The sequence below is a fragment of the Gymnogyps californianus genome, chromosome 5, assembly GCF_018139145.2.
Source record: "Gymnogyps californianus isolate 813 chromosome 5, ASM1813914v2, whole genome shotgun sequence".
NCBI classification, from domain to species: domain Eukaryota; kingdom Metazoa; phylum Chordata; class Aves; order Accipitriformes; family Cathartidae; genus Gymnogyps; species Gymnogyps californianus.
The window spans coordinates 45,642,115-45,670,048 of record NC_059475.1 but is presented as its reverse complement, the minus strand read 5'-3'; the positions used below and the strand labels follow the sequence as shown (position 1 = coordinate 45,670,048).

Here is a 27,934-nt window from a genome sequence, read left to right as displayed (position 1 = left end):
CTCCAGGCAAAAGTGATGAATGAGTTAGTGACCAGATGCGGTCAGGACTTTGTTTCACATTGATGCTATGTCATCAGTCAAGCTGCAAGAACTTCCCAGAACATGCAGCCCCCCACTGAGAACTAGAGCAGCCAGGCTCATAGAAGCAGGCAGCTCTTGAAGGTGTTCTCCATTGGAACTGCAGAACTAAGTGGGGAACAAAATGGAGAAAACGGTTTGATCTTGCCATGGGTACCTCATCTCCCGCACATTAGCTGGCTCTAGGACACTACGAGCTTCCTACCTCCCTGAATCATTAGGCTCCAGCAGGACAAAACAAATCAACAGGCCCTTGTGAAAGAACAAGACCGCAGGCTTGAGTGCTGTGGAAATCACACACCAGGAAGCACCCTGAAGCCATGCACTGAGCGGCTGCCTGCTCGCCACAGTCCCTAACTGGGACTTGAACAGACAGCCCTGAGTGCAACTCCTGCTGCAGGAAACAGCCTCAAGCACACAAGCAGACTTCTGCTAAACCAGACTTTAGCAAGACCCTGCTCCCCTGAGCATACCACTGATGAGAAAAAAGGAGATTTAGTGCCCAGCAATCCAAGCAAGACTCAAAATTTTGAAAAGGGTTTAATTGAGACACAGGTAGACACTGGTGCATAGGGAAACAAAGAAACCCCTGGGGAAAGACACTGAGGCAGGGCGTTTCTCAGAAAGTGGCCTTTGTCACCGTGTTCACTGGAGGACAAGAAGAATGCTCTGTGGCCCTAGGGGCACCAGGGCATGGAAGAATACCCAGTTTTGCTTGATAAGCGTCTTATCATAGCCATAAATATCTTATGGGAGAGAGAAGAACACAAAGGAGGAGAAGCAGATTCACAGAGGACATTCACACAGCATTCTGGTGTTTTTAGCAACCTGTTCCCATGATGGCCCTACAGGGATTGATAATTATTGTCTGGAACAGGTACCACCAGTCTCCTTAACAGGCTGACTAGTACAGTGAGCGTACACTGGAAGCTATGCATCCTGCTACACCACCTTAGAACAACTGGCGTTAACCTACCTCTGTGCTGTGGGGTGTGGGAAGGAAGCCCAGCACACCGATGTGGAAGCAGTGCTACAAAGGCACCAGCTGCCAAGCCTCTGCGGCAGAGCCAGAGGGAGATCTGTGAAGGAGCTGACATGCTTGTCACTTAGGTGAACCTAAGCTGCCCTGACATTCATCTGCCCTCCCACCCACATTCCCTACCCTTCTGACGAGGCAGATTAGAGAGCTCATGCAAGAGACTGTGAGAAAAGAGAGACCTTGGGGAAAAAAAGCGAGCCAGAGCCAGCACCAGCAGGGAACAGGACTGAAATGGAGAGCATAACTCCTGCTGCTCAGCCAGCTCCAGGGGAAGCTCTAGAGTAAGGAATGGGCATGGCCCAGCCCAGCCCAGCCGTGTCTCACAAGGTCACTTGGACAAGGAAAGCCAAAGGGACAGGACCAGATCCACAGGGGATTGGAACTGCAAAAACACTAGAGTCAAGCAACATCTGAAGTAGCAAATGAACAAGGGGCAGGGGGGAGGCCACAGCCACACGCCACAGCTTTAGCTGCTCACTGGGATGTTGTGTGCAGCTCCAGAGCACTCTGCTGTACGGACTGGGATGACAGATGGCCTCCACAGGCTTTGCCATGAGGACAGCACATTCCAGGCTGCACAAAACCCTGAACAAAGGCCTTGTCCCTATACTCCCAGAAGGATATCTCTGCTGAAGACACTGAGGTGTCAGATGCTAGAGAAGGGAAGAATTGGAGAGGGCTGGTTTGGTTTTCACCACCCCCTCATCCTTCGGCACTCAATTTTAAGCCACTTTCTTCCTGTATGAAGGTCACAAAAAAGGACAGCCTTGGTAAATTATTTATATGAGACACGTGGCAGGACAGGGTGAAGGCATATCCACTACATAAGGACTAACCTGGAAGAGGGCTACAACAAGAAGACGCAAATTGCAGGCCAGGCTAGGCTGAGAGAGCATTCACCTTTCAGTGGAAGAGACCCAAGCGCCCCATTCTCCAATATCCAAGTCCTTCCTCCCTCCCCCAAATTTTAATGCACTTTGGGCCTGTACAGACCTAAGTTTAAAACACCAGTTGGAGTCCTCTGCCTCGTCAATGGAGAGAAATGGATGTTTCTGACATCTTGCCTTACAGAGATGCAGCGATGACAGCAGAGAGTGCTGTCTGGAACCAGCTGGACCTGAGGCCATGTGAACACTGCCCTTAAAAGCAAAGCGTGGCCAAAGAGAAGTGCTGACTAATCCAGTCCCCAAACCCCTGATTCTGAGCCAGACTCCCCTACAAATACCAACACACCCAGCAGTCTTCAGGTGTCACAACCCCATCTCTCCTCTGAGCCAGGAACATGAAGGATGTACATGGAGCCCCGTTTAACTTGATGTCAAAATGTGTTCTTTCAAAGAGGTGGGCTGTTCTCAACAAGCCATCCCACCAGAGGCAGCCCCAGTTCTGGGACCACTCACTCATCACAACTTAGCTCACATACTTGTATGGACCAAATCTGTGCCTGCTAATTCCAAAAATAAGAACAGCGCAGGGGCTGCTGCAGGGACTTGCCTGCCAAATAAAAGCAAGAATGCAAGGCCATTTGGTGCCTGAGCATGACAGATGGGGAAAGCCTGACTTAGCACAGCCTCACCCTTTCAAGGAACTGCTGATGGGACAGTAAAGATCAAACACGCATGTAGAGCTCTGCAATTCCTTCTGTTATTAACCTCCCCCTGCTCCCCTCAATCACAGCTGGATCCCATTCATTTGCTTCCCTCTCTCTCCAAGCTGCCTAAAAAAAGGACTTGACATCTTTCCTTCCTGATTTTCATGTGCTTACCATTTTGTTCCTGACACTATCTGAGTAGCGGAGGGAAGGGGGAGGGTACCTACCTAGAACATCTGGCATCTTGACAGTTTTTTTAAATAGACTTTTAAATGGGGCTAAATAAAGACCCTGTAGCACTCAGAAAAATTTTGCTAGTTCCACAGAAATCCACTTTGTGGGCTGCAATGGAGAACAAATTCTTAGCAGTGTTTTTCCTCACCTAAGGCTAAATCTATCCCCAGATAGTCCCTGGGGTCATAGGATAAATTCCATGGGTGGCATAGCCTTATTTTTCTGCACTCTCAGCCAGCTCTGCCCACCTACGTGGTCCCTCCAAGCAAGCAGGGGCTGTGGAACAAATCCAGGATTCTTTTTTTTTCCCCTCTCCTGTTCTGCCAGATTTCAAGTCCCGGCTCTGCCTGTGAGCCACAAAGCTCTTCAGCCTTCGTGCTGCAGCCTAGCCCCACTTAGGGAGAATCAGGAAGACCAACCACCCTAGCAGTGCCAGTTGCAGCTACCTTACCACTAGCCCCAGGGCTGGAAAGAGACACAAGTTACATTGCACAGTTAGCTAGTGCAGTTCGTAACAGCTGTGTTTCTATGTCCCAGGACTGCCAAATGAGAACTACTCAGTGGCACACAATGATCTAGAAACAGCAACAAGCAACGTGCTCTGTATTAGTCATCTGCTCCTCTTTCCCAGCACCCCCAGGAGTCCTCAGCTACCATTCTTTCTTGTTAGAGAAGCCCACTTCCTCTCCATTTTTGATCCCTGTACTTGACAACTAGGGCCACAGGCCACTTCAGAAGCTGCAAGCCCACAGCTAGCCAGATTCATCTAAGCTGCTCACAATGAGAACGTGCTTTTCTGGCCCAAGATACCGGGTAGGATAATGGCAGTGGGACTCCCCCAGGTGAAAAGCTGCTGCAAGGAAAAGAACTCCGAAGTTGCCTTCGGCTCATCACCAGCACGTCACCAGTAAAGCCCCCTCTCACCCAACAGGTTATAGCACAGTTCTCAAAGCCAGCAGGGAAACTGAAAAGCTGATTACACAGACTGCAACATAAGACAGAAGAGCCACTCTCCATCTCCCATAACACCCTACAGAGGTCTGTCAGTGAGATCTGAGTTCCTGAGGACTGGGAGCTACAGGACACCCAAAGACTCTTAGCTGTCCCTTTGCAGATGGCAGGGTATGCTGGCCAGATCTGCCTTCCCAACCCACCAGGCAGCAACCCCACAATCATCCACCCGCAACCCCAATATCCCTTATGCCTGCCCTAAATACAGCAACGCGCCCTCACACAATGCCTCTGGGCACTGGATTCAATGTGCCTTTCATTAAGCCGGACAAAGATTCACAGAAGCTGGTTTGTAAGGGCTGAGAAATGGTCTGGTACAGTCTTGATTCTGCTTCTGCCAAGAACTCTCTCATCCCTGACAAAGCAGCTGCTGGGCCATCTCATCCTTTCCCTATGCCTCCCTAGGGACCACTAGAACCAGACCTTGTATGGGCCCAGTGCAGACTAACACACGGCTCCAAACTTCACTTTAGACTAACTGGATTTTGAAGAACCATATTTTTTTCCTACAAACCCTCCCAATGATTCAGTCCGTGGACTGCTGAGTTGCAACTGCACAGGGTTGCTCCTTGCACAGTATGGGGTAAGAGCACAGTCACTAGGGGCACAGAGGCAAACAAGGGACTTACTTGTAGGTTTTGGTTCTGTCCAACCAGATGCCGGAGATCAGAGCCCCAACCATCCCCGACAGTACAATGGTGAGTCCAATCCTGCCAGCATTCACCTCCTCCCCCTGTGGCGAGACACACACACACTTACACAAATGCAGGAGCCAAGTCATAGCCAACAAGAAGCAAAGTGCAGAGAACACAGAGAGGAAGAGACACCAAAGTTAGTGTCCCATACGTGTCTTCTGCTGGTAACATACTAACCAGAACTAGCCTTTGCAAGAACACTTTTGGGCCCATTATGGGCCAATGCAGTGCCCTATTCTGGCCCATGAAGAGAAGTGGTTTGGCACTTCTCTCTGAGCCAGCCCAGAGAAAAGGTGAGCACTGGCCAGCGTGAACAGACACTCTCAGAGGAGTCAGCATAAACCCTATGAAGCTTGCTGTCTGGTGTTAGGATTTGGGCCAGATCGACCAGGAAGTATTGGGGCCCACTATAAGGCAGCGTGGAAAGGAGCTCTCTAGCACACAGCCCCAGCATAAGCTCTACAGTAGCTCAGCTACTGAGGCACCCCACCCTTCTGCCACCAGAGCACGAGTGTGGGCAGCCTCCTGGTACAGATGTCCAGGTAGAAATCACTGTCAGGAACAGGGCAGAGGCAATTGCTGAAAGAACTTCTTAGAAGAAAATGCTGTCATGCAGGGTGTAAAGGAGCTGTCTTTGCTAGAGCTTGCCAGCTTTTGCACAGGGTGGTGTAAGGAACTGAAGGAACCAATGCTCTCCTGCCAGCCAGCCAACTCATGCCAGAGCCAGCCAGAAGTGCTGTGGCATTGCATTTCTCACAGACTCTCCTTTGGCAGCCAGCGCTGGACAACAGCAAGCATCAGAGGGCCATGAGGGTTGGATGCACTTACTGGGTAGTGATGGATCACCATGCGGTTCAGCAGAGTGGACAGGGCGTAGAAGCAACCTGTATTCAGACCTGAGAGGGGGATAAAAATGCAGCACATTCAGAGCCTGCTACTCTCCTGCTGGGTAGCAAAACGGTAGAAATGCAGAGAGAGATCTTTGGGAGCAGCAATCCATAACAAGGCTGCTGAGTCTCAGGAGAGCCAGCCAGACTGGCTAGACATAGGTTACTGAAAGAAATGCAGACCAAGGACAGCAAGATCTCAGCATGCAGGAGGAAGCACCCTGCAGTTTCAGGATGGTTCTTACCTTAGCAGCTAGAGGAAGGGCTGTGCACATTTCTGGTACTGAAAGGTCTTGCAAGTCCTTCATAGGGTCTCAACTCTCCCTCACAGACAGATCCATCTTTAGCATTGGAGTTTTCTCCTCCGCCTAGCCAAGGTAAAATACTAGAAAAGCACCTGCCTCAGCATCACACCTTTAACAAGGACCTGGGATTCGGTTAACACCAGTGCCATTGACCTGTGTGGTTTCCTCCCAGAGGAGAGCCTAATAGCACTCTCCCTGCTGAGAGCCAGAAAAAAACATCCTCTCCAAGCCAAGAAACACCAGAAGGCAAGTAGGAGCAAAGCTGATGGTGAAGCACAGACAGCACTTCCCCCAGGCACCTGGTCTGTGTGTCTGCATGGGAAAAGTCTTGCATTTTAAAAGATATCACTGAAGCCTGAAAAAAACCCAACTGTGAAAGTAATTGTCTTTCTGAAAGGGAAGTTAGATTAACTGTTACAGGCATCAGCCACCTGGTGAAGGTTTCTCAGTATCACCCAAGGTGAGAATGGAAACCATTGGGGTGATACTGGTCAAGCCCCATTCAGACACTCTGCTCCAGCTTACATGCAACTCTGGTTGAGTTAAACACCTTCCCAAAGGGCACAAAAAACAAGAGCTTTGCTTATAGTAGACAAGAACATCCACATGGGTGCTGGACCAGCAGTACCGCAACGGCTACACTCTCACCTTGGGCAATACTGAGAAACCTTCCCCAGGTGGATGAGGTCTGTAACAGTCAGCGCAACTTTCTTCTCAGAAAGTCATTTACATTTGCAGTTAGTTTCTCTTCAAGGCTTCAGTGATCCTGATGGGGGGAGGGATGGGGACACAGATTTCACCACTGCAGCTCACACATCTACAGGCTCCATAAGGAGGCATGGGTTTAAAAACTCTGGCACAGATGCCTGAAATCCTGACAGAACAGATACATGTCAAGTTCCCACTTCCTACTTTTCCTCTTTCAGCCTCAGCTAAAAGCAGAAACATCACAATATATGATACAGAAGTGCAGTCTAGCAGGCAGAGCTTTGACAAAGGGAACAAAACCCTGAGCACCCCTAACCCTGAAGTCCTCCAGCTCCCCTGACCCTGAAGTACTCAGCGATCCTGCGCCTAGCCCACTCCTCCACTGGGACGCAGGATACCCGTTGCCCTATGCAGCTCATGAAGCACTCTGAGGAGCCACAAGATTGGCAGCTGGAGAGGACATCACACTTTCTTCACACGCCATCTCTGACAACATTAAGCAGAGCTCGCTCCACAGCTTCATGGCACAGAGAACAGATGAAGAATCTTATGTAAATGATCCCAAATAAGCCAATTGCCTGTGACAACGCTCCCTGCTCCAAAAGCATGTGTCAGGAGGTTACAGGAAAGGCTAGTAAGCTGAGTCACATGCTCTTTAGGCAGGAGGAATCCACCCAATCCTTTCCAAGAGTTACTCAGAAAGGCTGGAAGCTCCAGCAGGGCCAGCAGCCAGAGAGGAAGGAGAACAATTCGAGATACCACAGCAAGGAGGCGCCCGCCAGCCTTGAAAGCTGGCTCTTTGCAACACTTGGCTATGGCAAAACAGCCCACAAGAGCCTAATTCGGGGTCATCCTATCTCCACCTCTGGAGCACTCTGCTCACTAGGAGACACCACAAACTGCAGTGCCAGGACATGGGAGTGTGGCAGATCAGCACTGTCCCTCTACCCACTACTGCTTCACTTCAAAGCTGGGCATAAACACAGACCAGTCATTTGTGTACCTCTACTTCTCTCCCAGCCAAGAGGACAGCAGCCTTGTGGGGCAGCCAGCCACTGCTCTTGTAGCTGATGTTGTCAGTACGCCAGCTTCACAGCAGCTCTGTGATGCATGCGATTTCCACGAGAGAGAAGGGCCCCTGCTCCCAAGCCGGGCAGAAAGTGATGCAGAGTTGGCAGCAACACTTGGCACCAGAGTCAGGCAAAATATTCTAAGAATCAAGACAATGTGCCGAATTTGCATTTGTGAGGGCTGGCAAAAGTTGTAGGCATTTCACATGTCACAGTTGCTCAGTGAAGTTTCCCCATGAATTACAGCTGTTTGAACGCCCATAAAATAGGCAAGGGTTGTTTCCAATGGGGCAGTGCCCATTTGCCCATGCAGATGAGGAAAACCAGAACTGGTAGCTGGGAGCAGGACATCTGAAGGTCCAGCCCCACCTGATTCATTAGATAGTTACCATGGTTTGCTTGTAATGTGCTGTAGAAGAAAATTTTTGAGACCTCACAGTGTCTCCTCTATTTTACAGGGGCCAGAAACGGGAAGTTTATTGCCTACGGCTCCAAAAGGAGCCTGTATTAAGCCTTAGACTAGAACCCAAGTCTTCTATAGCTAAGCAGCCTATTACCTACATGCCAGACTATTGGTCTCCCTCTTCTTCACCCTCATCATCCTCCAGGATAATGGTTCCTTATGCAGATCTCACTGCCCTGCCTCCTCCTCACTGCCCCATCACCTTTCCAAATGCTGATTCTTTGAGGCTGTCTCATCACTCCCACTTTACCAGCCTTTCCCAGGCTTTCCCACACTTTTCCTGCCTACTGCCTCCCAGTAGCAACATGCTCTCCAGTGCAGAGCCCAAGCTAATAAACTCAGAGTTGCTTAATGCCCACTCCATGTTATGCCTCAGCTTTATGGAAGCAACGTCAGCAGCCTTTGGGAAAAGGCTGTCAGAGTTTTCCTGAAAAACGGTGCACAAGCACTAACATAGCTGCAGTGCCACCACTGTTTCCAGCACTGCAAGTCTTACCACAGGAAAGGAGTTGGCAGCTGCTGGTAATATCAAGGCCTTAGAGGTCTGCAGACCTGTTCTGACCTGGCATCACGTAAGGGCCCCCATTCCTTCTACAGCCAGAGGCGATGAACAAGCAGCAGGTTTCCCCCTCTCTCCCCTGACACACACTATGCTAATACAAAAGCTAAGAGAGGCTGCAGGTATCTTTGTGTCAGCTAGGGAGGATGACTCGGTTGCACTCATGTGGCTGCAGATGTCTTAAATCTTGGCCAACATAACTTTTGACTTGAGTAGGAAAAACTGTCCCCATTTTAAAGTCAGACTAGTTAAAAAAAAAAGTTTCACTGCATAGTTCCCTCTCTGAGTAACAGTCACCATCTCAAGTCAAGCTGGAGATTGACATGAGTCTGACACAGAGAGGAACAGAATAAATGCACAGACCAGCAGGAAGAGAGACTGAATTATGAGCCACTGAACAGCCTTTCCACATTGTTTCTGACTGCCAGAAGGGAATTATCCCAGGCAGATCAGATTCTAAACATGCTCTTCGTACTGAGAGCCCTCCTCTCTCCTCTAGGACTTGTTTATGCCTATTAGAACAAATGCTTTCCCCTTTCTTTTCCCTGAAGGGTAAGTGTGAACCGAGCAGATGACACAATCCAACTTTTAGATACAGTCTGCCCGACAGTTTTTTCTATCTCCACTTTCCGAGAGGACATCATGTACTATGGGAAAAAGAAAAAAAAAAAAAAAACCAGCAGCTGCAATGCAAACCAGCAGAGCTTAAGGGCGATCTGAGAGGGGCATTTCTAGAAGACTACTGCACTGAGAAGAGATTTCAACTGCACTGAGAAGAGATTTCAACTGCACTGAGAAGAGATTTCAACAACTCCAAAGACCATTAGCAGCCTCAGCAGGTATAAAGCCACCATCTTACTCTCTCCAACCTGGCTACTCATCCACCAGGTCCTTTAGGCACAACTGCTGGCAGAACAGCAGAACTTCCAGCACTATTTAACTTTTCCCCCTGAGGGGCTTCCACAGCAAGCTGGTAGGAAGTGAGGACAGAACTCCTTACAGACTAGCTGGCTACAGTATATCCTATTATGCAGCCAGGCATAGACCGCAATGGCCTTTCTGCTAAAGAGAAAAATACTTTTCCATATGACAATTCAGCATCAGGAACAGATTCAACACATCACACTGCCCTCAGAGAAACAGACCAAGACTGCTGAAGAGACGCAAGCAGCAAACCCAGTGTGCAAGGACAGATGGCAAAAGATGTTCTCCAGTCCTTCCTTCCATTTGCTTCATAGGGGCTGCCAAGGAAGCTGATGCAGTCTGCACATCTGCATGCTCCACATGACCTCCACTGGGATGCCTGGCAGCCATACCCTTGCCTTGGGAAATTACTTTCACTCAGTGCTGTGACTTGCACTCAGACACAGCTCCATATATTTACTAGGTAAGCACTTAGATTAGTTCATTGCAAGTAACTAACTGACTAGAAAAAAAGACAACAGGATAAGGAAATCCCCTGAACAGAAAACAGTCAAAGACTAGGAGAACAGTAGTGGGGGCATATTGTCCTCTGTGTGCTTGCCTTGCTTTCATTCTTCCCTAGGCATTTGCTTGTAACCCGTGCTGGAGATCACTGGGCTAGAAGGACTCCTGGTCTGTGGCAGCACAGCTGTCCTTATTCTCCCCTAAAACAACTCAGGCCAGTTACTGCCCGGGCAGAGAATGGAGAGGGAGGGAGAAGCTAAGCATGTCTAGCAGTGATAACTGCACAGAAGAAAGGCCAGACCTTACCATAAGTGACCATAAGCAGCAAAAAGTTGGCATTGCGGAGCAGACGGAGGATTGATTGCACGTAGGAATACTCCTGTGTTGGTCTTGACTGGATCAAGGCCTGAGCTCGGCTCGGAGGGTGCGGGGGCTTCTCCTTGAAGACTGAAACCAGACATAAAGTACACCTGTTTGTAACAGTGCAATCAGGGAGCCTGAGCACACGCTGTGGGTAGAGACATTTGAGGGACAGCAGAGGGGCTAGTAAAACCAAGTGTACAAAACACACCATCGTCCTTAAGCTTTGATCTCCATGCATGAACTTCTCCAGGAACAGGAGAGAACAGGGTCTCTCCAGCAATAACTCCTGCCACTGGGGAAACACCTTGCCTTCAATTAGCTTTTTGTGTAGGCAGTGTCTGGCAGCAACAAAAGCGTTCTCAGGACTAATAATGCCTTTGTCTCCAGGAGGATGGCCAGCCAGCTGCAAAAGTATTGCATGGAGTTACAAATGCAAAAGTGGAATGAGAAAAGCCAGCTGGCAAAGGTGGCCTGGTGCCCTGCAGTGGCTAGTGCCTAGGCCGCAATGACCTATGCCAGGTTTTATTTCAGGCCTGGCACTTCTTAGGCTGGCCAAGCCATCTGCTGTCCCTAACTAGCATTAAAGTAGCATCCAGAAATCCTGGTTGCAGGCGATACTGCTGTACCAGGTGCTAGACAGCCATTTTTGTAACTTGTCTATTCCCTGCCCCAGATTCTTTAAAGTCTACATCTGATTCCGCCACCAGGCAACATGAACAAGCTGGCAAGAGGACGCTATAAAAAAAAAAAAAAAAAATTACATGGAGTTCAGCAGAGAAGCTCTGTTCTCCAGTGAGCATACCAATCTTTCATGCTAAACATCTGGCTTCCATTTTGCATGTTAAGCAGGGGAATTGCACCTCTGGTGTCCTGCTAATGCCCTTAATGCTTCCTTCTCTCCACTCGTAACTGGTTACCTTTTTCTCTCCTGGGAACAGCTTATTCCTGTGATGCCATATAACCTGCCTCTTTCTCCCTACCCTTAAGAGGTACTCAGGTCCAAGACATAACCCAAGGCCCAGCACCCTGTTTGCAGGCAAGATAACTGTGAACCTGGGAAGATTTCTGTTGGTTTTTAAAGGACTTACTCATGCCAGGGTTTTATTACACAGGCAATCAAGGGATGAAATGAACAATTTGGCAGGCTCACTCACAACCTTTTGTACTCCCTTCTACATGTGCTGTTCATCAAGGGCCTGAAGCAGCAAGATATGGTATTGCATGACCATGCCAGCTGCATGCTAGGACACATTCCCAGATGACCTCCCCGGCACATTGCCTAGCACACAGGCCCCTCACACACAGAGGCTGATCTTCTCAGTCCCACCTGGTTTCATGTGCACACTCCCACCTCCTTACCTATGATGACCAGGATGAATAGGGCTGTTGACACGCCTGCAGTCATGAAGAACATGATGCTGATGTGGTAGGCCAGCTTCTCCACATTCTCCACATTGGGAACCAGAACTGGAGGGACGAGAAAGCCCACAGCGATGCCGAGCTGAGCAGGAGAGAGAGGGGACACACAGAGGTGTAACATGGAACCACAACACTGCCACCACCCCACAGCTCAGCCCCCTGATGCCCAGTAAGGGCTCAACTGAGCCTAATACAATTTCACAACCAAGGTGAAAAATCTTCTTTACCACCCAATAATTAAGAGATAAAAGCCAGCTACCCACTGCAATTAGGCCATAAGAGAGGTCCCCCCACTGCACTCAACTGTCAGGTTATTCAAGGCAAGGTTTTACAATAGAATTGAGCAGAATGAATACCTGCCTTCATCAAAGTGGAGGTGTTACTTCCCCTGTCCTCCCCCATGCATGTATGTTCCTGTCCACACACACATCACACTTGTTATCTTGCACCTGCTCTGGTGCTGGCCTGATCACCTGGTAGTCCAATTTTGCTCATTAAAAATGGCAGAAACCAAGACCATCAAAACCCACCACAATTCTTTGCTGGGTTAATGAGTTGAACCAATTTATCTTCCAGCCAGATAAGCGCAAGGGCAGAGACAGAAACCTGCCCACTCCTAATGAGTGAGATATTAATCTGGCTCAGCCACTTTATGACACTGTTTCCTAATGAGCCCCTCCCAAGACAAGGCTCACCCTATAACCACTAGAACAACCTACAAAAACATCAAGGTTGAGAGCGAAGGAAGTGCTGACAGCACTTGTCCTAAATATCAAGGTTGTGTGATGGGCCTTGGCAACTGCCCCTGGATAAAATGCTTGGCTCTGAAGGGCTGCAAGAAGAAATCCCTGCAGCTCTGGCCTTTACTGTGCCAAGAGCCCCGTATGTCCAGCTGAGGAGCTCCTGCAGTGGCAGCACACACTTTAGTGAGGACATAGGGCTTTTAACTCCACAGCTATTTCTCCAGGACAGCAACAAGGAGCGGTAGCAGCACAGGCTTTGCCACACTGATAAGTGGGACTGACAGAGGCACAGACCTTCAGTGCCACCCTCAAATGGGAGAGAGAAGAAATAGCTGCTTTGGTGCTTAGGAGCACACTCTTCTTTTCATAAAGTGGGAGCCAAAGTGCACTCAGCATGTTCGTAAGTACTCTAAACACAAGAGGAGCCTACAAAAGCCACTTTCCCCCCCCCTTTGTGTTTCACTGTTTGTGGCTGCGTTTCAATCACCATTTGGTTCCCAAGCGGTGTGTATTTACCTGTTCCCCCGGCCCTTCACACTACTTGCAGCCCTCAGACATCAGAAAAAAAGCCATGCTCAAGCTCAGCTCTTGCTTGCTCTCAAGGCTCTGCACACTCACCCCTGTTTGGGGCAAAAGCAATTTTTTGTTTAGCAACACCTTCACTTTTGCTATTTCCTGATTTGAGCCTATGTTTGCTGTTGTGGACAGTGACAAGGCACACACAAGAGCCTCCAATAGATGGAAGGACTGAGAGAGCACCCAAGAAAGAGATACCGGGTGGCCATGCAGACTTTCTCATCCTTGCTTGAAACAGAGATTTCCAATCTCTTTTGCAGGCCGTACCATTTGCCTGGAGACAGGAAAGCGCTAACAGTACCAGAACAGTGCTAACTGAACCAATACAGACTAGCAACATAAAAAAAATCCCACCTACAGTGGTTATTCATGCTACACCAATACAGCCTCTATAAAGCCACTGACCTCATCACAGAGAGGAGGTAGGAGTATGCAAAACACGGAAATGAGGATATAGTCAAATTAAACCCATTGCATTTACTGTTTCCTTATAGGAAACATCAGATTGATAGGAATCAATTAGCACCACCATGACCCATTGTCCCAGGATAATGGACTGGAGAGGATATCGTTTATGCCTCGCTGACGACTGAACCAGCAGCAAGACAGCACCATTAGCCAACTGCTGCCCTACAGAAAGATTCTGCAGTGCTCGATGTCTTCATAGTCCCTGGAAGGGGTCTTACTCTACAGATATGGAAAGCAAGGACTAAATGGCAAGGACTATGCTGCCCATAAACCACATCCAAGTATGTCAGCATACAGAGCAGAACGACCCAGGAGCCCTGTAACCCAGGCATGAGCTCAGACACGTTGCCTGAGCTGCCTTCTAGCAAAAACTCCTTGTGCTTTCTGCATGCTTTCTCTGTCATATTTCCATGTTTCTGGGATGCCAATGGACTCATTTTTGAAGACACACTCACTGGCCAGGATTAAGATCACAGAACAAATACATTTCAGCTGCCATATCTGGTAGTTGGGATAAAAATCAGCTTGTGCCGTCCAGCCCCAGAGAACTCTCCAAACTCCCTCCTCCATCCAGCTGGTGGATTTTTGAGACAGGAAGAATGCTTACATTTCAAACAGAGCTATCTGCTAGACTCAGACACCCTATTTAGCTTACAAACAAGCAACTTTCAACCATGTCCGGCCAAACTTCTCTTGCATCAAACAGTGCCCTCCACTAGGACCTGGAATAGCCTGGGTCAGGATCAGCAACAGGCACCTGTGCCAAGTTAATTCCTGATGCTGGGATCTCACAGGGAGCTGGTGGGAAGAGTCACCAAGAGCTTACAGATGTGCCCCACCAGTTCAGGGCACTGTCAGGAATGAGACCATTCGAGGGCTGGTTAAATGGACTGAAGACAGACACAAGTTGCGCTGTCCCAGATAGCAAGTCAAGGACTGAAGGAGCTTAGGAGGAAACTTAAGAGACCATTAGGAAGCCTAAACCTTCCTAACACCCACATGGCACAGGCAGCCTCTGACGCAGGACTAAACTTGCCAGAGCTCAACTTTGTACAGACATGGCCTATCCCCAGCCTCTCGTCACAGTGAGTCAGTTCTGCTCTCCTCCTCTGCACTGCCCACTGACCCCTGAGACTCACTGACTACCAGCGAGCACAACTATCAGCTGGCTTAGAGGCTTCAAGCTCTGATCTTCATTAAATTGCACGCCTCCCCCTTCTCCGCACAAGGGAAGCAAGCCTGCAGCTGCACAGAAAAGGCAACTGCACCAAACACAGATGCTCACAGAGACCGCTCCTAGAGGGCAGAAGCCCGTCTGTCTCTGCAGCACATTTATTTTGCCCTGCTTGTGGCCAAAATGCAGGCCTGTAGCTCCGGCGTGCCTACTCAGCCCAGGACACAGCCACACTAGGCTTCACTCCTGTCTCCTTAGCATTCCTAAGGGTTCAAGCTTTGAGGAAAAGACTCTCAACATTGCTCCTTTCCATTCAAGGGAAGAGTCCTACTAGCTCTTACATATCAGGTCTCACGTGTGCCCCTCCACCCTTTACCAAATAAGGTCTATAATCACCTTCCTGGAAATTGCTCCTTTGTCTTATCACCATTTCATTCTTGGAATAACTGGGCTGGATTCCTGTGCTAGGTGCTTCTTGGCTTCCTGCTCTCTGCAATCACATGCTAGTCCCACAAGCTGCTGAACTGCAGCAGAACAAGAACAGGAAAGGAGGAGAGATCCATGCTTTATTCTGACCTCTGACGTAAGTTTCTCCAGGACCACAATCAACATTCACTCCTTTCAGGTCTCCCTCTAGCTTCTCCTTCCTGAAAAAGGATCTATCTGATGTGCCTAGCAGAGAGGCTATTGCGAATCTGTTTTGCAAATTCTTCAGAAATCCTTTACTGGGAAGTCCTATAGTCATCGGTTACCCAATGGGACACAGACTTACTCAGCTTTCTTGGACGCTGCTGTTGTCTTTTCAGAAGACCGGAACAATTTTTCTAACCATAAATGAATGTTTCTTCCTCTCTCTTCCACTCCCAAAAAACAACCACTTTTATCCATTAGGAGTTTGTTAAACCTTTGAGAAGGACTAGGTGGTAGAAGGGAAAAAAAATCCCAGCAATCATAGCAATAGGAGCTACATTTTATATTTCAGAGCAACTGATGTTATTAATCCTATGGAGATGAGGCCCCTTGACTTGACTAAAACTGAAGATTTCCTGGAGGATACTCACAGACTCTGGATTATTCATACCATTTTTAGCAACAAAGACAAGCTCTCGACACCACAATGAATATTATACAGCACATACTTGACTTTTCACAAGGAGATTTTTAGCCTGGTTCTCAGCAGGCCAGTGCCCACATCACCATCAGCCCAACAGACAACACTGTAACCCGTTAACCAGAAAATTTAAAGATGCCTCAGCAAGGGAGAAATAACTTTTTTCCCTTCTCCACACCTCTCACGTCAGGGCTGGAAAAATAAAGCAATGTAAAAACAAAGCTGGTTCTGCAACAGTCTGTGCTACCCTCCTTATAGAGACCATGAGTCATTAGGGTTCATAGCGCAGTCCCTCTCACCAGCATACAAATTAGCATCTCCAACCTTTATACAGGCAGAAAGGTCACCAAGACCTAGGTAGATAGGCTCTAGTTCCCAAAATTCGGCACATCATTCAGCATCCCCACACCCAAAACACACAATGCTGTCCTGATCTCCAATAATCTCTCCTCAGGAACCAGGCTGCTGGCACTTTATTTTAAGAAGGCTTTGGGGTAATTTTTAAACAGAATACCAGGGAAGTGAACAACTACAGCAGAGTGCACTGTTCAGACAACTTATTCTTTAAAGGCTGATAAAGGATAGAAGGAATGTATCTCCTACCTGAATTTTGTCAAGGACCAGTCCTAACAACATCATCATATTCAAGATTCAAACGTATACAAGAACAGGCAACAAAACCAAGAGCAAGTGGCTAATAAGATCGTATAAATGTACCCAAAGTCTTGAAATGGAAAATGGGATGTCTAATTTAAGTTTAGCTGTTTGTAGACTAAAAGTCTGCTGAAGGAAGATAATCAGTGCGGTATCAGCATAAATTGTAAATGAATGATCGATGGAGGAATGGGTCTCCACCTTAAAGAAAACTAAGAGTCAGCAACAGGAATACAGAAGCCCTATAAAATTCCATAAGTAAGCAAAAATATTGACAGGAGACCACCAAACTCAGAAGGTCAATTAAAGTGTTAAAAGACAGAAAGAGAGAGATGCTGCAAAGGCAGAAAAAATACAACAGTAAGAAATTTCAACGATGCCCTTGCAGGCTAAATAAGCGTCATGACAGGGATGATGCAGAGACTGCATTTTTGGATTCCATAAATGCTCTTTTCTAAGGAGAACCTATAAGAGGCAGCACAATTTGTGATTTAGACCTAGAGCAGCACAGTGTGACCACAATCAATATTACAGAATGGTTCTGCGCTGCACTCAAATTCAGCTTCCTTGCAGCAGTGACAAAAAAAAAACAACCCACCCTCCAAAGCACTATGGCAATATTTAACTCGCAAAAGGGAACTGCCTAAAAGGAAAGAAGCTTGTTAAAAGGAAATGAAAAAGAAAAGCCAAAGAAATTAAATGCTTGCAAGTGGCATTAAAACTGTGTAAAGACACTGCATCAGAGGCTCAGTGTAAGCCTAGCGAATATTAGCAAAAGATTTTAGAGCAGAATAAAGGAACCACAGTTAAGGGGGGAGAAAAAAAAACCCACACCACCCAACTCAAAACTGATCATTATTCCTTCAAGCAAAGAAAAAGAGACAGCAAGCTGGACCAAGCTAAAGTAAAACCATAATTAGGCCAAAAAAGCCTGCAGAACAACTTTACAAACTAAGTCAAAACTCTTCAAACACAGCAAAATCAGGAAGCCTGCCAGAAAGTCTGTAGGGCCTAAAAGATGATCACTGTGGAAGGAGAACATTCGAGAAAGAGGGAGAACTAAATGAAGACTTGCACCAGCGTTCACAACATGATATTTATGGGAGGTTTCTACATCAACAGAACCTCTTCACCTGGCAAAAATCTGAAGTGTTATCAGTGGAAGATCTTAATCAATTTATTTCAACTAATTTATTCTATGAGGCGTCAGGACCAGATGGTATTCATCCAGGAGTTCAAAAGAACAAGTCAACAGAAAACCCACACTACTCGCACACAAACACACCAAACTGCTAACTCTGCTCTGTTACCAAATACTCAGATCAGGAATGGAGGAAGGGGAAGGCGATGTGAATTTTTAAGAGGCCTGGCACAGGCAGGAGTCCCAGGAAACCTCAGGGCCAGCAGCCCCCCAGTTTGGCCAAATGGGCAGAAACTATAGCAATCAAAAGATTGACATTTACGTATTGATAAACACCAATACAACAGGCTTTTCAGACACTGTGATTCCAACACAATCTCAGGAAGACTTCGGAGAGTTAGGAGGACACACTCCTTTTTTACTGTCTTTCTCTTTGCACTTATCAGTGACTGGCCTTGGGCTGCCTCACAAATTTGGCCTGACCTAGGCCAGATGCTCCTCTGTTCTGATGCATTGTACCTTTCCAAAGGAAAGGCTTTTGGGAAAGAAAATAAAATAAAATCAAGGGATTCACCTGCTTTCAGCAAAGAGAGCTCATTGCATTTGTCAACACACCATTGGAGCTACTCTACCTTTCCACTCCCAGAAGAGTGACTTTTAACAGGGCCCACACTTATTTTGATCTGTGAATCAATCTTTCACACACACCACCCACACCCCCCCCCCCCAGATCAGCCTGGAGAACAGAAATAGGAGAATCTAACTACCCACTGCAGACCTCTCTTTGAGGGATGTCTGTGAAACTCTATCAAATTCAATGTTCTAAAGCATGAATAAAACCAACACTTCACCTGTGCCAAAGGCTTCCCTCCTGGCAGCCCTACACTGAGCCACCCACACAGTGCCACTGCCAGAAGCCTTCTGAGGGTCACACCAACTCAATTCCCTCCAGGGCCACCCCTCCATTTCTAATGGAGCCTCCTCCACTGCCTCCGAAAGCAGGGGAGCAGGAAAGATTTGTGTAACTGCTGAGGAGATGCAGTACCAGTCTTGAACCATTTACTTACAATGCACAGCACTACCTCTAATCCTCAGCATCCACATCAACCAAGGAACATGGAGATGAGGAATCCTCTAGAAAACCAGAGGGACTACCATGCTTTGGAAGAAAATGACTGATATTTCAATTGGTTTAACAAGTCAGTCCTGCTGTACACACTGATTTACATGTTTTCTGACAGATATGTTTAAGCCTGTAGAGCTTCACATTTTCAAGATGTTCTTCTCTAGACACAATAGTAGAAATGGCTTTGGGTTTTTGAGGTTTGTTTTGGTTTTTTTTAAATTATACTTGATTCTAATACAAGTAGCTTCAGATACCAAGAGCTTAAAAACAAATCCTGTGAGATTCCCCAAATGAACGATGAGAACTGACCTGACAATATTATCACCAGGGAAGCCAAGGTTCTCAGTGAAAAATCAACAAAGCAAGCCTGCACACTGCAACTGTTGTTCTTCTAGAAACCTCCATCTCAGATAACCACCACAACAATAGTTTGTCTCTCCAAAAATCTTACAGACAAAACACACAAGCCAAGTGCAGCAACATCCGTGCTGTTCAGTAACAGATGAGACTAGATCAGGATGTCACATAGCCCGCACTAGCTACCCTGTAGTGCAAACCAGTGCAAAGATGCAGAACGTAACTGGTAGTGGCAAAAGGACACATCTGAGAGGTGGGAGGAGGGGGAAGTTGCACAGTTAGCTGGATCTGAACAATGCGCCTCTTGTTGCAGTACGAAAGCCCTTATGAAGGGGAACAGAAGAGCTCTCCTTCTCACTACATTGCTCTTGTATGTATGAGAGAGGGGAACTTTGAACCAAGCTCAGTACATACAGGACCTGTGCCAGATGCTGCTCCAACAGTTCTGCCAACATAATTAAATGCATCAGACCTGGATCTCCGTTCACCTGGGGAACCCCTTTGAGGAGGTACCTATTCCAAAGCCCTGGGCAACACAGCCTCTTCCTCTACTCTTGTCAGTGTGTCAAAGCTCTGCCCTGCAATGCTCCCTCCTTTTCTAACTACAGGTGCCTCCCACGCTATAACCATGACATTTCACAGGAGCAGCTAAACTTTCTGACCCTACAATTCACGTATCGCAATCTGCAGAGAGCAGACAGCCACCCCCTTCTCACACCCTGTGACTCCTACTGCACATCGGCTTCCCAATCCTTTGCTATCAGCGCAGGTCCCAGCTGCCTTTCTATACAAAAGGCTACAGTAGAATTGAAAATACCCAACTGACTGAAGATCTGTGTAAAGCAGAAGCTGCGAATTCCTACCCAGTATACTTTTGTATGGATTGCTGTCCAGAATATGCTTCTTCCATACCACTGACAGCAGAACTAAAAGAGCCTATTGAAATCCAGATAGTCAGGAAGTCAACATACGTAAATGTTTGCAAACCACAGCTTAGTCACCTTTCTTGCAGTGTTTTAAGAAACAGAAAGGACCCAAGTTGTGAAAGGAAAAATTACAATCCAGGCTTTGTGACGAGATAAGATAGGGCTTTGGCTGGTTTTTACTCTCCCACTGATGTGGGAGATAATGTATTTTTTCAAACTGCACTTGCACAACCAAAGCTCTTCTGGAAGCAAAGCAAACTCCCTTCCTCATCACACTTCTGCTTCTATGGCATCATCTCATACTGCTTAATATGATGCAATGCCATATGATGACTACTTCTCTATGCAAGTCATTCAGGGCCTCTCAGCTTTGAATGCACCTTCCCCCAGTTACTGGGAAAGAAACACAATGCAGCAAAACATCAGCAGTACATAAGAGAGAGTAAAGCAGAAAAGGGGTTTCAGCTCTGACTGCTACCTCAGCTACTGCTGGAATCCTCAGTCGGGATATAATAGTTTGGTCAAGGACCTACTACAGTCACCTAACATAGCCAGCCCTGGGGGATCCTGCAGGGCAAGTGCTGAGGGTGCCATAGGGCAGCCCCTCCCAGCAAAAACACTGCAGTCATTCATCTAACTCCCATGCAACTTCCACAAAACATAACCCAAAAGCCAACTGCTTCTGTGAGGGAGAAAGAGGAGCTGTCTTTGGTGTATGGCTGGGAAGGGAGCACCAGATGAAATGGGTAGAAAAAGTTCATTTCAGGCTCCAGTGTCCATTTATAGAAACTTAGGCATTCCTGGGAAAGCCACGTTGCTATTTGGTCAGCACGCCCTCCAACACTGTGCCACGTCCAGGATCTTGGAGAGTTGGCCACATAGCACTCCTTGTGATCCAAGTGCTCTGATCCACCCTGCCCTTCTTTACAGGGGGAGAAAGGAGCCAGGGCTGGCGAATGTCAATCATTAACTACTGCCACTACCAGCTCCTCTTTGTTCCTTCCTAAAATCTTCTCTATTCTAATAGCTAAAACCCTGGGAGATACAGGGCCAAGCTACAGAGGGCTGTGAGGCAGACCACCACCTGCCCCTATTTCTAACAGGGATCAAATCTCATCTGAAGGGATGGGGAGCCTCCAGCAGGGACAGAACAGCCAAAGAGATCTAGAAGTCCACTCAAAGACAGGAATTCCACAGGACATGCTCCACTTCCACAACACTTCTTAGACTTTCAGATGCTGCCTTCCCTGAAGGGCAAAAGGTACAGAACGGAGTTAGCAGTGAGGCATCAAACAGCAGCACATACTCAGCACAAACAGCCCTGCAGGCTCACCAGCACAAAAGCAATGGCCATTCAGATGTTGCAGACCCGATTATTCGGCAACATCCACCCCACCCACTACTCCATGCAGACTCTTTCCCCCAATTCAGAACAAGAGGAAAGGACCCACCAGGTGAGAGAGAGCATTTCCCTGAATTTCATTCACAGCTTATCATCCAGTTTGTCCACTTCAAAAGCCATCACCTAATCACGGCTAGACTGGCACTCCCAGCAGTCTGCAGACAGCACCTAAAAGCTCTGCCTCAGGCCGTTTCTGTTATGGAAGCCCTAAATCTCTAAAGTCACATGCCAGCTGCAAGAGAACAAGGACAGACCCCACCTGAAGATCAGTAAGGTGCTGCATCAGTTTTCCCCAGAGGCAGAGATTAATATGAAGCTGAAGTTTTCCTTCCTCCCAAACCACATCAACACCTTTTATCAACCCCTGCTAAAAAATGAAGAGGCAAAATTACAGCAGAAAGGTCATCTAACACGCCCGCATCCTTACTCCACTCCCAAGCCCATCAGCTGCTTGTTTCTCTTTGTCAGAATGGCAAGAGCCAGGAACAATTTCAATCAAAAAAAAGTAACAATACCGGTGGCAAAACAATACAAAGTCACAAATACAAATGTTCTTTCATTGGCCCTGTGCAACACAGTTATACACTTCTCTGCTCGTGTCCCTTGCCCATCAGGTGGCAACAGGGAGATACAGCAGTAAGAAATACGCCTAAAACCAACGTGCCTGAAGAAGCGCGGCCCAAGCACAGCAGTCCAGCACACGCCATGGCAGCTGAAGCAGAGAGCTGGTACCTGGCCACCAGGCCCCAGCTTATAAATCTCAAAAAGCCATGAGAATTTAACTCATTACCTAAACATCCCCACCACTGTGTTAGTTCTGTCACGCCACAGCACCATGTTTCCTCATCCCCAAAAGACAGCAGAACAAGTATGTTAAAGGAAGGGGCAAGGCCTGCTGCTCCAGCAAGCACATACTCCTGCAAATGCTAGTATCTCAGGAAAGCATTTCTTCCCACTGCGGTCCTGTCACCAGAGAGAATGAGGGGACAGTCTCCCTCCGACGCAGAAATCAGAAGCCCGTTTGCTGCAACCTGCCAGGTCTGAACCACGGCCCCAAAGAGGGAACCGGCTGATGAATCAATACACCAAAATGGAAGCAGCACGGCCTTACGCAAACCACTCTCTCCCACCCACCTCTTGACTTCACATAGATATCCAGCACCGAGCTCCTCCACAAGTGACGCTGCTGACGACATAGCAGGCACGCTGCTACTGACAGCTGTATTTCAGAAGCATGTCAGACAAATTCCTCCCTATATTCAAACACATCTGAAGGACATTAGTGAACTCTCCAAAACACTTCTGCTTCCTTACCCCAGAACTTCAGCCTGAGTAAAAGTCCCCACATCATAGATTTTTCCTAGTCTTTTAAGCAATGAGATGCTAGTAATATTTAATAACACTAATATTTTAATGCCAAAGTATCCAACATGCAAGTAAACCCCATTCTACACCTCCCCATAGATGCACTTGCAGGGACAAGGAAAAAGAATGGAAAAACCTATGCATCTCCCTGTTAAAATGGAGAAAAGTAAAAGGTCATGAAAACCAGTAGTGGGTAAACAAGAGAATGTGATCGCCTCCTCCACAGGTGTCCACACTCTTCTCTTCTAGAAGCTCTCCAGCATCGATTCAAGAGTGCTCAATGTAACTCTTCTTTGCACTTCGGACATCGCAGCCAACACACGACCAGAAACAAGTGAGGGGAATCTGATAATCTACTAGGGTTTGTTTGTTTTTTAAAAAATATTTAACACCCAGTCTGACGGAATCAGTGATTTACTGTTCAGGGCTAACTTTGAACCTGAAGGTTACCATCACTCAGCAAGCAGCAGTGGCGTCCTGAGCAGACATCACTCTGGCAGACCTAGATGAACCAGCAGGCAGGGCTCTCCTCAGGACAGCGCTGCTTAAGTGCTGCCTAAGGCCGAGAGGGTAGGAGCAGAAAGAGGGCAGGTGTATCAAACAAAGAAGCCGTGATGCTGCCCCGCTCCTCCATGTAGTTGGTTGCAGTTCTCGATGGAGAGAGACATCAGTGCTTGGCATTCAGTAATAATAATCATGATAACTCATGACAGTTTTCCACCTTGAGGATCTGTAACTAAGAGACGTGGCAAGGAAAGGAAAACCATACAGTTGTAGAGAAATGAGCATAGGGAATAATTTGCCATACTGGCATGCTGCAATTACAAACCCACTGTATTACACCCTTTGCTAACACTCCCTAAAACACAGTCTTTAACTGCAGAGTCAGGAAAAAAGGATGCCTCTATTTCTTCCCCCTGCCCAACATCACCAGTAAACTAAATAGCTACTTTTCATTCACTGTGATTATGCACCTCAGGACCCTTGACTAAGGGAATGAATAGGTCCTTCCTATGGAGTACGCCCTGCCTTTAGTCACTGCCATTTCTGACTTCTCCGATTCTCTAAAAGGAAAGCCTGGGCTTACAAAGCAAAGGCTATGTACTGAACTGAGGTCTCATTGTCATGTCAGTTCAACCCCCAGAGCAGTGTGGAGCACCAAAAGAGCAGCCAAAGTTTGCTTTTCACAACCGTTACACTAACCCACTCCTTTTAGGACGATGAGGATACCACACACACATATAGCACAGGCTGAAAACCTCATTGTTTGGATATCTTATGCACACTGTTGAGTAACTCCACCTGAATAATTAAAAAAACTCTGACAGCAAAACGCTCAGTTACTTATTTACTCCTAAATCAGCAGAGTGCTCATGCCAGGTTAAATGCCTTCCACTCTAAAGATTCATTTAAAACATATAAAAACCAGCCTGGGTGATAAGAGCAAAGAGGAAAGCTTAGATTCACTCAGAGAAAGGTAAGTATGTTTTCTCTTTCCAAAAGATGTAAACCAGAGTCTCCTTAATTCCCTAGCGCTGTTCCACAAACTTCAGTTCCTCAAATACCATCTCAGAGCATTCACCTCTTTTTGCCTCAGCAGTATCTATATAAATACAGAAACCCAGGAATGTGGGGAAAGGAGACCTCAAACCCACTGCACACAAAGCTATCTGCAAGGAAGAGCCATGCATTAGAAACTACCTGAATTGCAAATTATTCAAATCTGAATAGCAGCCACCCACAGGCTGAATCAGAGATGGTCCAGGGTGGTGCACAGCCATGTGTAGGTGAGTACATTGGGTCTCAAAGCAAGCGGCACAGGTCCAGCCTAGCAGCTAATGCCAGGTTCTGCTTCCTTCTTCATGTCAGCATTGCAGCGCCAGAGTCACTTCACTTACGCCACATTGCATCAGTATTGGCCTGTCTGCTTCATGCAACAGGGATGAGTGGGTGTTCCAGTGCAAGGGTCAAGAAGCTATTTCCCTGATCCTTTCAAAGCTGTGGAAAAATTTGTCTCCTCTGAGCACTAGCTGGCTACAAGAAAAGACCATCACAGCTTGAGCAAGTGCAGGTCGCTGGCCTCCCTGACCCGAGTGCTCGGGGAGCTTACATTGCCCTAGCCTGATGGAAGGTTTGTTTCCTTCCACAAGCAACTGCTCGTGGAAACTCTGTACCTACTTTTAAAGAGGTATGAAAGTGCTAAAGTCCTTTTCCTCCAGGGCTCAGTGACAAGTACTCTTTCCAGTAGACAGGTAATCTTTGTCCCATCTAGTTGTCAGCAGGAGGAGGACATCGCAGCGTCAGGTCCAGATGCAACTGCAGTTCTGAAGTTCGCAGGAAACTCTGCCTAAAGCGCGTTTCTCAGCACCACACATTCCCCTACAGCCCATCCATGGTTCTACTGAATCATACCCCTGGACTAGAGATTCGCAGACACGGGAGTAGGAGGGCACTGGAGAAGACCCTGAGTCCAAACACCTCTCAAAGCCAGAATCATACCCAACCTCCATGCTGCCCCCAACTTTGTAGACTTAGGTCCCGCTGCCACTGCCATCAGCCCACAGCCTAACCCCAGCTGCATCCCTCCAGGTACCAGCTGCATCTCCCAGGGGGAATTTCATGGAGGTGCCTCTTATCCCTGCTGCTGCCCTTCAGGCCCCGTGCATCTCTTCCCCCTCCCTGGTTTGCCCCCTTAGCACCCCCAGTCTCCGGCCAGGCAGGTGACAGCCCACCCCACGTGCCCGGCCAGCCACGGGGCAGCCGCCCATTACCTGGTTCCCAAAGACAGCGATGGAGCAAGCGGTGGAGACCTCACGGGAGCCGAACCAGACGGAGGCGATGCGCGAGGGCATGCCCAGGATGAAGACCTGGGCCAGGGAGCAGATGACCTGCCCCAGGACGGTGACGGGGAAGAGGTGCGGCTTCAGGCTGCCCAGCTTCACCCAGGCGCCCAGGGCGTTGAGGGCCGAGCCGGCCAGGGCGATGAAGCGCAGGCCCCTCTTGTCCAGCAGCCAGGCGACGGGGAAGAGCAGGGGGATGTAGGTGAGCATGTAGCTCATGGAGAGCCAGTCGATGGCGAAGGCGCTCACGCCGTAGAAGCGCGCGAAGACGTTGTTGATGCTGCCGTACTGGATCCACTGGAAGGCGTTGCACAGGGAGTAGCTGCTGAAGAGCAGCACCACGGCCCAGCGACGCCGGGACAACCGCACCTCGGCGGTGGCAGCAGCGGCCTCCCCCGCGGCCGCCGCCGCCAGCCCCGGCGCCCCGGCAGGCTCCTGCTGCACCATGCCGGCAGCGCAGGCCGCTCACCCGGCTCGGCTCCCGCTCCGCTCCCCGCCGGGAAACCCCGCCGAGCTCACTGGCTGCCGCCGCCCCTGGCCCGGCCCCGCCCGGCCCGGCCCTCGCCCCGCCCCGCCCCGCCCCGCCCCGCCCCGCCCCGCCCCGCCGCGGGGGCGGAAAGGGCGTCTGGCCGCCCGGGAGGGACGGAGCTGGTCGTCGGCCCCGCTGGGCTACCTGTGGAGCGGTATCTGTGGCGTGGGCCGTACAGCAGCGCTGCCCGCGCCACAGCAGAGGGGCCGCGACCCCCTCCCCACGGCTGCCTCCACCTCGCCATTTCCAGGCCCCGCCGAGCGGCCGCCCCGGCGTAAGAAAGGCCCGGTGCAGGAGAGACTTCAGTTGTCAGTGTGTAAACCGACGCGATGAACGGGACGTGGACTGACCCAGAACCGTGTCCTGGGAGGAGGCTGTGTGCATGTGGGCTGTGCCTGACCCAGCCAGAGATGCCAGGGTGGACGCCTGGAGGATGAACCAGTTTTGGGTTTCATTTGGGTTGGCTTCCGATGGTTTTTTTCATGACGTGGCATGCTACGAAGTGAAAACATCCAGTGAAGTCAAAATTAAAACATCTCGATGTGACTGAAGCAAAAGAGCCGAAAGTGATGTTTGTTTTCATCCTCATGGGGAACTTGCAGTTAATGAGTCAGCTCTTGTTTTCCCATTACTTTAGCAACATGCCACTCTGCCAGATTCCTGCCTGGAGATCACTTATGATCTACAGTTCATTTAATTAACATCGTGTTATCTGAATTATACAAACGTTACTCAGTGTGAGCTTTAAAACGTGGACTTGGTTGCACGCTAGTGTTGTTCAGCTCTCTTCCAGCATTAAACACAGCTCAAAGTTCACTTGGAAAAGTGATGACCTGTCTTTAGGATGTTGTATTCCTGAAACAAAGACTTGGGTCAGAGACTGAAAAAGTGAAGTTTCTCTGGCTTGTATTTACTTTGTGGAACGCTGTCAGAGGTTACTGACGCTGTCCTCTGAGCTATCCACCTGACTACTGCCAGGAGCAAAGGCAGACACGCAGCTTTGGTGCCTTTATGTTATTTCCCATGCAAGCAAAAAAAAAAAAAAAAAAGCTTTGGACAAATTATTCCAAGGAGAGCAAATGTCACCTTAAGTGGTTCTTGCTGTGTATCCTCACAGAGCTTGCTTTTTGTCACCCACTTGGGTTTCCTACTCCCAGCAGAGTGGCCAGGAGCACAGCTGGAGACAAGCAAAGCCAGTGCAGCCTTCCCTGTGTGCTCTGCTGAAAGCGCTGCAGGGCAGAGCTGCAAACCTTCCTGCTCTCCCCCTCCTCAGACCACAGCTTTGCCAGTGAACCTCCAGCCTCACCTAGGATGCTCGTTACAATGGTACCACATAACCAGAATGTAGCCCTTTTACATAATAAACAAGAAAGGCAAATTCAGAAGCAAGAGCCAGAGAAGAGGTTTTCAGTCCCATTTATTATTAGGTTAGGCACCCAAAGTTACTCCAAGCTCTGTACTGAGACAACAGAAAGAACAGAGGAATTTGTTCTAATAAATTTGTAATTTAAATGTGTCAGGAATGCAATGAGTGATAGCAGTGCAGAGAGTGCAGAGGTGAAATGGAGCAGGAAAAGCACTGTCATGGTCCAACAGCTGCTTAGTCTGAGAACTCTGAGGATACAACAGTACAGAAAATTAACTTTTAGATTCATCAGATTTGAAAAGGTCT

The 27,934-nt window shown here is 48.3% G+C and overlaps 1 protein-coding gene across 2 annotated transcripts in view; it reads right to left on the bottom strand.

The window, feature by feature from the left end:
• FLVCR2 (FLVCR heme transporter 2) overlaps window positions 1-26,180 on the bottom strand; it is a 42,693-nt gene extending 16,513 nt beyond the window's left edge. For both annotated transcript variants that reach the window (XM_050897870.1, XM_050897871.1), the window contains exons 1-5: window positions 25,665-26,180; window positions 11,791-11,932; window positions 10,375-10,515; window positions 5,477-5,544; window positions 4,583-4,686 (exon numbers count right to left, since the gene is read on the bottom strand). In XM_050897870.1, coding sequence (XP_050753827.1) covers window positions 4,583-4,686; window positions 5,477-5,544; window positions 10,375-10,515; window positions 11,791-11,932; window positions 25,665-26,180 — 971 coding nt within the window. The remainder of the gene's footprint in view (window positions 1-4,582; window positions 4,687-5,476; window positions 5,545-10,374; window positions 10,516-11,790; window positions 11,933-25,664) is intronic.
• Window positions 26,181-27,934: the final 1,754 nt, after the last annotated feature.